The 14723-nt window shown below is 39.2% G+C and overlaps 1 protein-coding gene across 1 annotated transcript in view; it reads right to left on the reverse strand.

Moving 5' to 3' along the window:
• Nucleotides 1–1455: 1455 nt before the first annotated feature.
• The window catches only part of LOC109427048 (frizzled-like), a 131827-nt gene continuing 118559 nt past the window's right edge, over nt 1456–14723 (reverse strand). The window contains exon 5 of the mRNA XM_029865283.2: nt 1456–9603. Within this exon, the coding sequence (XP_029721143.2) occupies nt 9065–9603 (539 nt within the window). The 3' untranslated portion in view covers nt 1456–9064. The remainder of the gene's footprint in view (nt 9604–14723) is intronic.

Consider the following 14723-nt stretch of genomic DNA (forward strand, 5'->3'; position numbering starts at 1 on the left):
TTTTACTAACAGTTTTCAGTCTTATCCAAAACCCCATCTTTCATAATATGAGCACAAATTATTATACTGAATAAGATTTGCAATAACCCCATAGAAATACATAAAATATTGCGATGATTTACAGAAGTGCAAAAAACCGATGGTACGGAGAGAATAGAGACCACCGGTGCGCAAAGGCGACTGATCATTATTTTACTCACATGGAAACGAACGACCGGTGCGAAAATGGGTTGATAACGAAATTAAAAATCGTTAACGACGTGCTGTTGCGTGTGTAGTATTAAGCCCACGGGTGGGCTTGGTCTAAGCGATTTAAAAAAGAAGATGTACAAAGCATTGCTATTTATATAATTCTGGTTATATAATGTTTGGCAATCAAAACTTACTAATTACATAGACCATTTTGAACAATGATCTTGTAAAGAGTGACAAGTTGAGAATAGTCTCCAATAACTGTCAATTTAAACACATATTATGCCATATAAATGTCTATTATAGATCTATGTTTGTCACCACGACAGTGGTTTTCAGATTTTTTTAAATTTCCCCCAGGCCCCCTCTCTAGTTACGCCAATGACAGCTGGTAGTAACTTCTGAAAAATACTCCATTATCTCTAAGCAGTAATACTTCCCCAAGAAATCACTGCCTACAATGAAGAAAGTTTCCTCAGTATGAACCAGCTGGCGCTCTTCTTTTTTTAGACAAGAAACGCCTGAGGTTCTACAAAAGCAAATAAGTAAAGGGAAGGTAGAGTAAATGATGATGCAATCGCTCGTCCATTGTAGATCATATTCGTAGGTATCACTGCATCTACACGAAGCTCGTGACACTTTCAGAGTGATAGGTGACGATGTAGCACAGATGCACTTCGGTGGAGGATTGACAGTTGACATGAGATGCACACACACTGGAAAAAGACATATTATGTCCATAGGAAAATCAAACAACAAAATCAAAGAAAGGGTACGGGCTTCAGTAGGTCTGCTCCAAAGACACGTTCTCCTCCATTTGGGAATTCACTTCAGGAAAATTTAGCTCCTTGATAATATTACCAATCATAAGCAGTTCAGAAGCTTGGCCAAAACCAGGACACCTACCCTACTCGTATGTTGCTGGAACTTTTTTCTCGGCAAGTTTTTTTCTGCTTTTTACGCTTCATGTAGGAACAGTTGTACGAAGCAGATTTGAAAACAATAGCCGGTCGGTCAACCGGCTTAATGGCCTCGATCGGTTACGGGATTCTTAACAGCCAGCGAGATGGCACGCTAGAAATGTTTCATTGAAATATGTTCAATGCACAAGATGATTGATACTATTACTTACCTGGATGGAAAAACGACATTTGGTTAGATTGTATCTCAGTAAGCTCTGTAGAACGGGATTCTGGGAGATAGTTTTTAGCGTGTATCATCCTAAGCCGAGGGAAATGTGAGCACACAATAAAAACAACCATATTTTGTACAGTTTATTCAATGTTCTTTATTAAAGTCTTGCATTTTGTTTTTCTTCTGTCAATTAACGTCACGACTAATACCAACGATGTATAATTTCGTTATTTATTTCGATTCGGACAAAAATGCGGTTTCATATTCATCTACTAGAGCGTACGAAGAGAGTTATCTACGCGATAGTTTTTTTTTTTTGTTGTAATTACATACACTACTATTGTTCAATCACTTTTTAAAATGCGTTAAAAGAAAACATCCATTGACGTTATTCACTCGCTCCGGTTCTCGAAGTCTAACAATATGACACAATTCGATCAACTTAACTATGAAATGAAATTATCTTAACTGCTACGCGGTGAACCTAATACACAATTTTACACAAAGTATCAAACAACGAGTTCCCTATCAGAACAACTAAGTAAAATCAACTTAAGTAGCTTGCTGACTAAGAGGACTTGCACTTAACGACTAAGAACTAAGAACTAAAAAGGTGTTTGTATATGTGTGTATGTTTGGGTGTCAACAGAAAATTGTTGAGTATCTCTACATATTTGGCAACGTTCGCTCAAATGTCGGGATTTGAACAAAGCTTTCGAAATATACCTAGGTTTACTAGTTTACTTTTTACAGGATACGCGCGCGTTGTTCGCTGACTACCAAGCAGTACAGTGGTCGAGATTATTCTATGTTTTGATTATTCGTTTATTAGGGCGGTTTTCGGGTGGAACTGAGAAAACAACCGATCGTTTGAAGTGTGCAAATTTGAAATAACACTCCAGACAAACACAACAACACTCATAACAAACCGTACAAAATAATTTCGGAAAAACACAACTATGCTAAAACATTTGCTTATACAATTGACACATAATTTTAAAATGCTCGCAACATTTCTGAAATAGTTAAATGGTGATTTTGATTAAACTGTTAAATATCCATTGAACTGAAGCTCCTACTTCTTTAGAGAGTTTCATCCGGCATTCCTCCAGGTGTTCTTTCCGAGATTTTTTTAGAAGCTCATTTCAGAATTCTTCCAGAAATGTCTTTCAAGACTCCTCCTAGAGCTTCTTCCGAGATGCTTCAGGAGGTTCCTTCTAGGATTTTTCAAAGCTATTCCTTCAGGATTTATTCCATGAATTTCATCCTAGGGTTCTTCCCGAAGGCTGCTTCAAAAGTTACTTCCGGAATTCTCCAAAGAGTTCCGAGATTCGTCCTGTAATTCCTCTCGGGATTCCACAAGGCTTTCTTTTTGGTAATTCCTTAGATTGTTCCTTCTTGGATTCTTTCGTATGCTCTTTCCTGAATTATTTCAGGAATTACCTGTATTGTTCCAGGAGTTTTTTTTTAATTTCTTCAAAAGTTCCTTCCGCGATGCCTCCGGGAGTCCATTGCGGGGATTCCTCAAGGAAATCTTTCCAGGATTCCTGCAGGACTTTCATACGGAATTCCTCTAGGAGTTCCTTGTGGGATTTACAGGAGTTCGTTCTGGAATTCTTCCAGGATTCATTTAGATGTTCCTTCCAGGAGTCTTCTAGGAGTTTCTTCTATTTCCTTCAAAAGTTCCTTCCGGGATAAGTCCAGGAGTTTCTTCCGAATTCCTTCCTGATCTTTCTTCAATTCTTTCAGATATTCCTTATGGGATTCCTCCAAAACATCTTACCTGGATTTTCCAGGACTTTTTTTTTCAATTCCTCCAGAAGTTCTTTCCGAAATGCCTCCGGGAGTTCTTTCCGAGACTCCTTCCGGAGTTTGATCCGGAAATCCTGCAGGAGTTCATTCAAGAAGTTCCTTCTGTGATTCGTACAGGAGTTTTTTCTAGGATTCTTCCAGGAATCATTCAAGAGTTTCTTCCTGGAGTCATCCAGGATACCTCCATAAGTTCCCTCCGGAATTCCTCCAAGAGTTACTCCCATGATGCTTTCAGAAGTTTCTGCTGGGATTCCTCCAGAACATCTGACCTAGATTCTTTCAGGATATCTTCTGGAGTTTTTTTTCTGGGATTCCTAATGGATTTAGATGGGTGATTTCTGAATTCATCCAAAAAAAATATCTGCAATAATTTCTTGAAAGCAGCTCAGGAAGGAATCCCGAAAGGAACTCCTGAAGGAAACTCGCCATGAACTTCTGGTAGAATCCCAGAAGGATCTCCTGGAGAAATCCTGGAAATTACAGGGGTTCCTGGAGGTATTTATTCTGAAAGAAATTCCAGGAAAGAAATCTTAGTGGAACTCTGGGATGAACGTTGGAAGGATCTCTTAGAGAAATCCTGGAAGGAATTTTTGGAGGAACTCCTGGAGGAACTCCATAGAAATTTCGAAAGGAATTCCTGGAGCTATCGCGGAAGGAGCTTCTGGAAGAATCCCGGAAAGAATTCCTGGAAACATTCCGGAAGGAACTTCTAGAGGAACTAGGAAAAACCCTACTGGAAAAAATCCAGGTATGATGTTCTAAAGGAATCCCAGAAGAAATCCATGAAAGAATTCAAGAATGAGCATTCGACGGAATCCAAAACATCTAGTTACGTTTTGGAAAAACTCCTGGAGAAATTTATGAAAGTCCTTGCTAAATTCCGTGAAAAACTATTTAAGAAATCTCGTAAAGAACTAATTTAGGAATTTCAGGAGGAACATTTGAGGATATCCCAGGAGGAATTTCTGAAGGAACTGTTTCATAAGTACCAGAGGGTACTCCTTATGAAATTCCGGCATCGGCAGGAACTTCCGGTAACATTATCTGGAAAAATCCTGAAACAATCCCAGAACTTCTGGAGAAATTACCGAAGGTACTCTCAGAGAAATCCCAGAAAGCACCCTCTAAGGAATCCCGTTAGGATCTCAAGGAGGAATTCAGGAAGAAACTCCGGGAAGAATCTATGAAAAAAAAGAGGAACTCCAGGAGGAATTTCTTAAGGAATTATTTTAGGAATCTCAGAAGGAACACAATGAGGAATCCCAGAACAAACTCCTAGAGGATCCCAGAAAGGTTTCCAGGAGGAATTCACGAAGGAAATCCTTGAGGAATCCCGGAAGGAGCACCTGAAGAAATTCTGGAAGAAACTCCTAGAGGTATCTAGGAAAAAACTCTTCGAGGAATCTCTGAAGAAACTCCTGGAAAAATCCCGTAAAGAGCTTCTGGAAGAGTTCCGGAAGGAGCACCTGGAGGATTTCCAAAAAGACAATCTAGAGAAATCCCGGGAATACTCCTGGAAAAATCCCGACAAGAACTCCTGGAGGAATCCTGGGAGGAACTCCTTGAGGAATACAGGAAGGAATTTCTGAAAGAATCCTGGAAGTTCTTTTGAATAAATTTCTTTCAGATATGGATAAATCTCTGATAGAAATTCTTAGAGAAATCCTATAAGGGTCTTCTGGAGGAATCCCAAAACAAACTTTTATAAGAATTCTGAAAACATTTCTTGACCTTTGGAAGAAATTTCCACGAGCCCGAGATGTGACTTTTGGAGGAATCACGGACACAATTACTGAGCAAATTCTGAAGGAATTCTCGGAATTCTTTTTTGATGGAACTGCGAACTTGTGTGAATTTTTCAAAACGAGCTTCTGCAAGAACCTCAGAAGGAATTCTTGGAGAAATACCAGAAAACGAATTTGTTTTTAAGATTCATCAAGATATTTTCCTTTCCAAATTGCTCCAAGTGTTTCTCCAATGTTTTTTTTCAGAATTTTCTACGGGAATTCATCCAAGATTTTCTTCCGAAACTGCTCCTGAAATTCCATCTGATATTTATCTGGGAGTTTCTTCTGGGGTCTCACTAAATAGTATTTATAGGATTTCTCCAAAAGTTTTTTTTATTCATCTGTCATTTTTTTCAGAAAATTTAACTGGGGTAGGTTCAATAACTTCTCCTGGAGTTCCTTTTTTGGTATTTGTGAATATGGTTCATCTGGCACTTTGATTTTAAATCATATTACGTGCTGGATTCTTTATATAATCGTCTTACAAATATTTCCAGGTTTTCTTACTGCATTTCATTCTGAAGATTAGCCTGGGATTCCTCCAGAAGTTCCTTCAAGCATTTTTCCGGGTAAATGAGGAATATCTGGGATTCCTCCAGAAGTTCCTTCTAGCAATTTAACAGGTGAATGAGAAATGCCACTTCTCTCCTGAGAAATGTCACAGGAAAAATCCGTATTCATTCGTTACTAACAACTGCTAGCAGCGGTTAGAAGCGGTTAACGGCAAATAGCAGGAAATTCTCCTTGTCCAGGAATTTTTTCTGGAAATCGTCCAGAGGAACCTTCTGCAAATCCTTAAGAAGATTTTTCAGAAAATACTCCAGAAATTCCTTCATTGAGCCCTCCTGATGTTTCAGGGTGTCTACTCATTGGTCATTTTTTATTTCGAAAAATACATTATTTCTAAATTTCTCCAAGATTTCTCCTGGGTTAATTACATGAAATTAGTGTGACATTTCTATCGAAAACTTCTTTTAAAAAGGAATGACATTCAAACACTCATTCCTAATATAAACTCTTTCGCAATTTCACACAAAATTCTTCCCAGGAGTTCTTGAAACCAATATTATTTCCTCTTAAAGTTTGCCAGAGATTTTTTTGGGATTTCTCCATTTCTCTTGATTTTCCATCCAGAGGTTGTTTTACGAATTCGGGATTTCCGAAAGTTGCTCCTGGGATTTCCACTAAAGTTCGTCCCAGAATTTCTGCTGGAGTATCTCTCGGTGTTTTTGCCAAAAGTTGATCCATGCAAAACATAGCAAAAGTTCCTTCATGAATTTCTCTTGGTGCTTTTCCGGTAAAGCTTTCCAACAATTTCTCTCGGGATTTTTGTGAGACATTCACACAAGTTCTTCCAGGACATTTCACTTGGATTTCCTCGCGCGATTTCGTCCGTAGTTTCTTCCGGGATTTCCGTTAGACATTTTTACAGTTGAATTTCTTTGTTATTTCCTCGCAGGATTACTCCCTGAACTTTTTCCCAAGATGTTTCACCTTTTTAAAGAATTTCTTCTGAAGTTCCCCTCGAGTTTTGAAAGATTTACGCTGTAATTTTTCCGATATTTCTCCGTGAATTTCTTACAAGGAACATTCCGGAGAAAATCTCTCGGAAAAATCGCCGCAAGAACTCAGGGATCAACTATTAAAGAAATCCCTAAAAGAGGTTTCCAGAATCTGAGGACAATTTCTGGTAGGGATTCCGGGAAAACCTCTGCGAATATCCCGAGTTAAACAAAATTTAATGCTGATCACTGCAAGCAACATCTACAAGGATAAGCCTGAAAAATGCTTCGAAAGAAATCACGGGAAGAGCTCCAATACCAGCGAAACCTCCCGCAGAAGTTCCAGAAAACACTGCGTAAAATAATTGGAAGAAAGTGCAGGGTAAATTCAGATTAGCTTTGAGAGACATCCTAGGACCTACATCAGAATTTTCTGAGAGAAATCCCGTGAGAAACTCCGAGAAACCCTTTGGTAACACTTCAAAAGAAATCTAAAAAGAAGCTTTCGGAGATGTACCAGCTAAAACTTCTGTAGAAATCCAAGGAAAAACTCTAGAAGAAAGCCCACGGATATTTCTTGAAAAAATTACAGGATAAACTTTGGGGAAGAAATCACAGGAGGAACTCCAGTAGATAATTCGTGAATAATTCCTTAAGAAATCCTTGGAGGATCTCCAGGTGAAATCCCAGGAATAGTCTCTGTAATAACGCAGAGAGAACTCACAGGAAGATCTCCTAGAGAAATCCCAAGAGGATATGGAAAAAAATGCGAAAATCCTTCAACAGAAATCCCGAGAGAAACTCCGCCACGACATCTGCGATGTATCCTTAGAGGAACTTATGTGGAGATTCCGAGATTATTTCTCGTAGAAATCTCAAGAAAAAGTGCTTGAGCAAAACGCAGGAGGAATCCCACGAAGGACTCTAGGTGCATTACTGGAAAAACCTCTGGAAGATATTATGGACAGAAATTCTGTATGAACCCCGTAGGAAATTTCAGGGAAAAAACGGTCGGAGTTTAGGAACCCTGGCAGAATCACATAGACACAAGACATCTTGTGAGAACTTCTGGGAGACATTACAAGAGGAATTTCTAGAGCAATCCCCTGACGGAATTTCAAGAAAAACCCTTGTGGCGGAGTTTCTAGAGGGATTTTAACATCCAAATTCATCCGCACACCTTATCTGAATTGGGGTCTCCAGTTAGCCTAATGGTTAAGGCTTAGGATCGCCAATCCGACTCCCTGGGCATAGTGTATCATTGTACTTGCCTCACAATATACAAATTCATGCAATGGCAGGCAAAGAAAGCCCTTCAATTAATAACTGTGGAAGTGCTCAAAGAACACTAAGTTGAAGTGAGGCAGGCCAAGTCCCAATGAGGACGTAGAGCCATAAAGTAGAAGAAGACCTTATCTGAATTGTCGGCTTGCCGGAAATATCTGCTGGATATAGGAAGGATCCAGAGGATTCCCAACGTTATCATGAAACCACAAGCTTTCAGTAAGAACCTTCAGCATTACCGAAAATATTTGTTTTGATAATTCTGACCACAAACACACGAAAATAAAGCTCATGTTCAAAAGACGTAAACACAACTTTTTCCGTGTAGTAGACAATCTGTGTTTCTTACGGAAATCTTCCAGGAGTTGTTTCTGGCAATCCTTAAAAAGTTTGATACAAGCCTTCCGAAGTTCCTGTCGAAATACGTAGATCGAATTCGGATCCTAGACTAAACTCCTGTAGACTAGACTGAAATCCCTAATGAAGCTTCTCATGAACTTCGTGGAGTCATCCCCAAAAGAAGCTCATGAAGGCATGTGAAGGAACGTGCAAAAGGCATCCAAGGTGGAACTTCGTGGATGGATCCCCAGCAGCAACTCCTGAAGGAATCCTAGCTGGTGTTTCTGGAATGATATACTGATGGAATTCCTGGAGGAATCCCCAGATAAAATTTCTGTAGGAATTAACTGGCGTTCCTGGGTGATTGTCTAGCTAGATGGTATGCCTGGCGCAGTCCACAGATGGGGTTCCTGAATGAAACTCTAAAAGGAACGTCTGGAGTAATCCAAAATGGCACTAAAAGTCAGATTTAATGTGAAAACCGTGTGATTTCCATATTTGGACGGGATGATATTTGTTTTGCAGAGAAAGCCCCGGAAGTTCCGTTCGTTCGTTCTTTGCTCTAACAAAACTTCTTTAAGTAGTGTCAAATGGCGTCAGAAACAGAACTTTTTCGGTCTATTAAAACAACTGTTCCTCCAATTGAATCGATAGAGTATAACATCGATAAGAGATTCAGTAATAGAAAAAAAAAAACGCTCCTGGTATCGCTATGCACTTTTTTTATACATTTGAGAGTGAAATCAAGTCTGTACACTTCACACGTTTTGTTTTCTCAGTTTTTTGTTTCGCTGGTATCTATTCTACGAGGAGAGCATGAGTCGATAGTTTGTTTGTTTTTTTTTTGGACCTTACTTTCGGGCGGTCATCCATAAAGCTAACACACTCATAAACTCTCTAACGGTTCGCGAAAAACAGGTGTTACGGGGTTTGTTGGTATACAATATGGTTAGAAATCTCATTCCGATTCTCCAGCATCGTGGATGACCCATTCTTAATTTCCCCTCTTCTCTACTAAACATAAGCTCCCCGGCTCCGGGCGTCCTTACCTTGCAGCCGTTCGGCAAACTGCCTCCAGCTGACCACGGTTTTGCCGGACCACAGCCAAACGCTCGACGTCACCCCGACCAGCATCGAGCACACGTACTTCGCCATGTAAATGTGAAAGATCGGTTTCTCCTCCTCCGGAACCATGTTGCTGTTGTACTTGGTGGCCGGGCAGGGAATCGAAAAAATCTTACACATTGCCCGGTTCCACTGGATCATCCATTCGTCGAAATTATAATACTCGTAGAACAAACAGCCCAAGTAGCCCAGCGCCGGCAGGATGAACAGCCCGCTAAAGAATCCAATCCTCAGCATCAGCCGTTCCAGCTTGTCCGTTCGGGTGCCGTCGTGCTTCATCACCGTCCGAATGCGGAACAGGGACACGAACCCGGCCAGCAGGAATATCGCTCCCAGCGAAAGGTAGATGCACAGCGGAATCAGCAGGAACATGGCCAACGAGTGAGTGTCCAGTTGGCCCACGAAGCACACCCCGGACAGGACGTCACCTGTGCGGAACGAAATGGGAGGGGAAAAAAGAAGGGAAAAATGTTAATTTCTGTTATTACGGTTGTGGAGTTCAGTGATATCAACCGCTGCGCGATGGTGGGACAAGGGCCTGTCATCAACGGTTAGCAATGAGAAGAGCTGTTCTGACATTGTTGACATGCTTGGTTGGATGGATCGGATGGATGGCAGTGCCTGGCCTGGCCAGTCTGGGTTACATTTACATGCTAATTAGCTGCTATTATGTAACCTTCAGTTGGGGCAGGTCGCTTAATTCAGCAGCGAAGGAATTGATTACAATGTAAAACCTTGATTAGTTCTGCATTCCACTGGAATTGTTTAAAGGTGGGGTATGCTGGGATACTGTGACCTTCTGTGACAGACAGATGGTGGTACAAATCCACACAACTAGGTATATAAAAGTTGAGAATTGTTATATTCTTCTTCAAGGGAAAATAATGCATCTTTGCGTATGAGGCACCTATAACATGAAGAAGCAGTTAAAATTTCTAAATACATACGTATTTATAAAGAAACCGATTTCAAAAATTTACTTCGTTATTTAATAAAAACATAACAACAAAACGGAGAAAATGCATCTAGTTTAGATATGTCAATCTTAAAAGTTTTTATGAATATGTTTCTATTTTTACGAAAGTCCGCCCTGATGGTTTACCAGATGGTCACCCAGAACGTCCTATAGCATCCCATCTTCAATTTAAATTTATGCCGGTGTTAATGCACAGAGCGTAAAATCAATTAATGCATCCCTTTTCTTGGACTGCGGCAGTAGTTGTTATACGCAGACCTCAGAATGACCGCGCAGACGAACCCTTTCGATGACCAGTAAAAGACCTATAGCAATCATTGTTAAGTATGCCCGACTCGTCATTTGCGTGTCATAAATTCTGGTGTTCCTGTCAAGGGAGCGAATGAAAAAAAAAACAGACTTATCTACGCTGCTGGTTTTACGATCACTTTGCGAAGCCACTCCGAAATGAAGAGATACCTAGGAAACCACTTTTGTTGTTCGGAGGTTGACGGTTTTAACTACCCCTAATCATTACGTTTGTTTGCAATGTAAATGATCGTATGAAAGATGATGGATGGAGTTTTTTTTTCTTTACCAACATAATCTACTCCAAAACCGAGTAGTGAATATTAACGTCAGGCATGATATGCAGCAAGGTCAGATCAATTTTATGGCGTTTAACATTTGTACTTGCCTCATGGAAGATTGATGAAGCACGTAATTTTATAAGCTAATATCAGCTAGGCATTGAGTCAATATCTTACGGATATTATACAGGACAGTTCCAAGGGCTTCTAGGAGTACTACTTACAGTAAATTGGCCAAGTTTGTAAACCAATGAAATCCCAGTGGTTTCGGAATCTACGGATTGGACATGCGGATAGCTACCAAGTGGAGCAGTGAAACCAAATGCAGTAGTTCCCAACAGAGAAGTAACAGTACACGTCTTATTAATATTATTATCTCGCGACAGATATTACCTGATGCTTTTTTTTTTGGAATTCATGATGGCGTTAAACGAGTAGATGTTGAATGCCGGACATTGATTTCCAATATCTAATCAGTCAAACAGGTCTCGAAGAACCAACATTACATAAGCTCACGTTATTAATTACGGTAAAAGCATTACAATGATTGTAATCAGTAGTTCACTGGGATCAAAAGGGACTTCAGACTTTTCTAAGCCATCAAATCGTTATGAGTCTCGGATCTCACGTTCCTTTGCCATTTTCCTCATTCAGCGTACAAAATACGTTCAAATCTTCTTTTTGACGGCAACGATAGCCCTCGTAATCCATGTTGGCGTCGGTCGACCTATGGACACCTTCGGGAACAGTTGCTCTTCATGTTTCGGTCCCAAGTCTATCGGGACACTGTAACTATGTTTTTTTTTCGACGAAGTGATCCATTAGTTAAAATATTTTTGCCCTCATGGAATTCAACTAGCAATTTACTTTTATTATTATAATATTATTCTAGAAAGATTCTGGTTTTCTCAATCTAAGGAATTCAAATGATTAAGTTTTCATTGCCTGACGTTTCGGCCTGATTTATTTGGCCTTTTTCAAGGGTTAAATTGTCCATCTTTTTTTTAACAAGAGTGCAGAAACAAAAAAAAAACACACAAACAGCTTGAAACAAGACCAAATAAATCATTCCCTAGACCGAGAAAACCAGAGTCTCCGTAGCATACAACTTCTAGTCAAAAAGCTCAAGCAAAACCATTGCTATTATTATTATTCTACTTGACGCAACGTCCTCATTGGGGTCAGTGGTGTAAACGAGGTTACTCCAAGTTACTTACTGAATAACGAGCTCTCCAGATAAAAAATACGCTACTATGGAAAAGCGCTCTCATAAACATACAACATAACCTTTTAAAGATTTGCAAATTTTTAGGGCCTTTATTTTAAATTAAGATTATTTGTTTATAAATTCGGTCATCTTGTTTTATTTTTATTAACGATATTTTTAAACCAGGGTTAGTTCATCTCGGGGCCCACGTTTTACTACCCTTTCGAAGGAAGGCATAGGAACTCATGTTTTGTGAGTTTGTCGGGAGTGGGATTCGAATCCAGGTCCTCGGCGAAACAGGCACGTGCTTTGACAATCACACCAGGTCCGCTCCTAATGCATTATAATTTATATTGGTGGGCTTCGTGGCCGTGCGATTAGCGGCGTCAGTCGTTTAGGCGTATTCTGAGTGCCACGGAGTGAGGGTTCGATTCCTGCTCCAGTCAGAGGAAACTTTTCGTCAAACGAAAAATCCTCCACTGATCCACTCGGTGTTCCGTGTAGCCCGTTGCCTAATGTTAGTGATTGTTCAGTCTGTGCAACCACTGGTTGAAGACGGTGTAGCGTTTTTTTTTATATGAGGTAACCGACCAAATGACTTCTAAAAAAATGTACCAGAGTTTTTGAATCTTTCTCTACCTATATAAACATAATAATAAAAAACCTTTGTGAATATTACAATATTTTGTAAGAAAAATATCATTTACGATATTGGAAACTTCTCCTCCTGAATTTAAGAAAACCGCCTGTATATGCATTTTAATCTTTGTGAGTGGAGTTTTTTTTTTCAGATATTTCACCAGGGATTCTTTGAGAAATTCGCTCAGGGATTCCTCTATGTAGTTATTTACCCTGAAATCACCCTGGAATTCCTTGGAAAATTTGTCCAAAGATTTTTTTAGAAATATTCACGAGAATTCAAAAAGAGACACTACACACCGTCTTCAGCCAGAGGCTGCACAGACTGAACAAGCACTAACATTAGACCACGGACAACACACATAACACCCAGTGGCCCAATGGAGAATTTTCCGGTTTGACGAAAAGTTTTCCCCGACTGGAGCAGGAATCGAACCCGCACTCCGAAGCTTACGAAACGCCTAGACGACTGACGCCGCTAACCGCGCGGCCACGAAGCCCACATTCTTTCATATTTAGACAGTCTCCCAAGGATATAAGGGAATTTATGTAGTTTCGGCAGTTTTGTTCTCTGTTTTGGCCTTAAATCTTTTCCACTAAAGCTGAATAATACGACCACGTTTCAACCAATTTGACCGACGAAAACCCCCCATGGCGTAGAGAACAAACTTGCCGAAAATACCCTAAATAACCCTATTTGGACATTTTGCTCAGGGATTACTCAAGGAATTCCTCCAGGTATTTTCAAAGCAATTCCTATAAGATTCCTCCAGAATTTTCAAGCACTCTTCTTGAACATCTTGAGTGGATTGTTTCAGAAAACCTCAAAGAATAACTTCAAAAACTCTTCCAGACATTTTTTTTTGAAATTTTAGTAATTTGTCTAGGAATTTCTTCAACAATTTCTCCGCTTTGTGTTAAAATTTCTTCGGAGATACCACTACAAAAACTCCTCCAGACATTTTTTTTTTTAATTTTAGTAATTTGTCTAGGAATTTCTTCAGAAATTTCTCCGCTTTGTGTTAAAAATTTCTTCGGAGATACCACTACAAAATCTTTTACAGATTCCTTCAGAATTTCTTGCAGAAGTATTTCAGAAAATCCTTTAGAAATCCATCCAAAAATGCTTACACAACTTTCAAAAAAAAATAAGGTCTGGGCGGAAATTCTAAAAAAATTATTAAAGTCAAACTGGCGTGGATTTCTTCAGACATTCCATCCTGAATATCTTTAGAGAATAATTTGAGAAACTCTTCAATTATTTTCTCAAACTACTGCTTTCAGAAAACCATCGCTGGATTTGTTCAGGAATTCCTACATGAATTTTCAGCAAATACTATTGAATTGTTTTTAGAAATTCTTTCAGTAAGGTGGTTCGGAAGTTTTTCTGGGATTTCTTCAGAAACTTATTCCTAGTTTCTTCAGAAATATCTCAAAGTACTTCATTACAAAATCTTTCACGGATTCCTTAAAAAAATGCTACGGGAATTCTCAAAGAAAATCTTTCATCCACTGAAATCGATCAATTACCCAGCCAACCACATATCGTAAATCATTGTGTGGAAAAAATCGTATGTTTTCATATATTGAATCAGAATTGTATAGTAATATGTATATTTGTTGACAATGATTGCGTAAAATAGCATTTCATGCCAAATTAAATTTCGATTGCGATTTTGTTTCATATAGTCGTCTCCGATCATAAAAGGTGCGAGATACTATCGGTAGGATCGCACAGAGTCGGATAGAATTGTGAAAAAAAACATACAGTCTCTACTAGAGAGAAATGTTTTACCATTTTGCTACAAGAAAGAGAAAACATAAACATAAATGATCAACACCGCTGCTTTCCATGCAAACGTCCAGAGAACATTTCTGTCATGACACATCTGTCCAGAAAAATGCAAGACATTTCTGTCTAGAGACGTCGGGTAAGAAATTTTTCTAAGGACACTTTCATAAAATTCATAAAATTTACAAAATTTAAAAAAATCAAAAAAAAAATCATAAAATAAAGGCTTAGAGAAATTTTTGAAGGGTTTCATCAGAAAATTTCCTATAGAATCGTCCCAAAATTTTTCCAATAAATCTTCCATGGATTGTTTCCAAAATGGATACATGGATAGGATTCTTTCAGAAGTCCAACCAATGGTTAAT

Source organism: Aedes albopictus, chromosome 3, assembly GCF_035046485.1.
Source record: "Aedes albopictus strain Foshan chromosome 3, AalbF5, whole genome shotgun sequence".
Taxonomy (NCBI): Eukaryota; Metazoa; Arthropoda; class Insecta; order Diptera; family Culicidae; genus Aedes; species Aedes albopictus.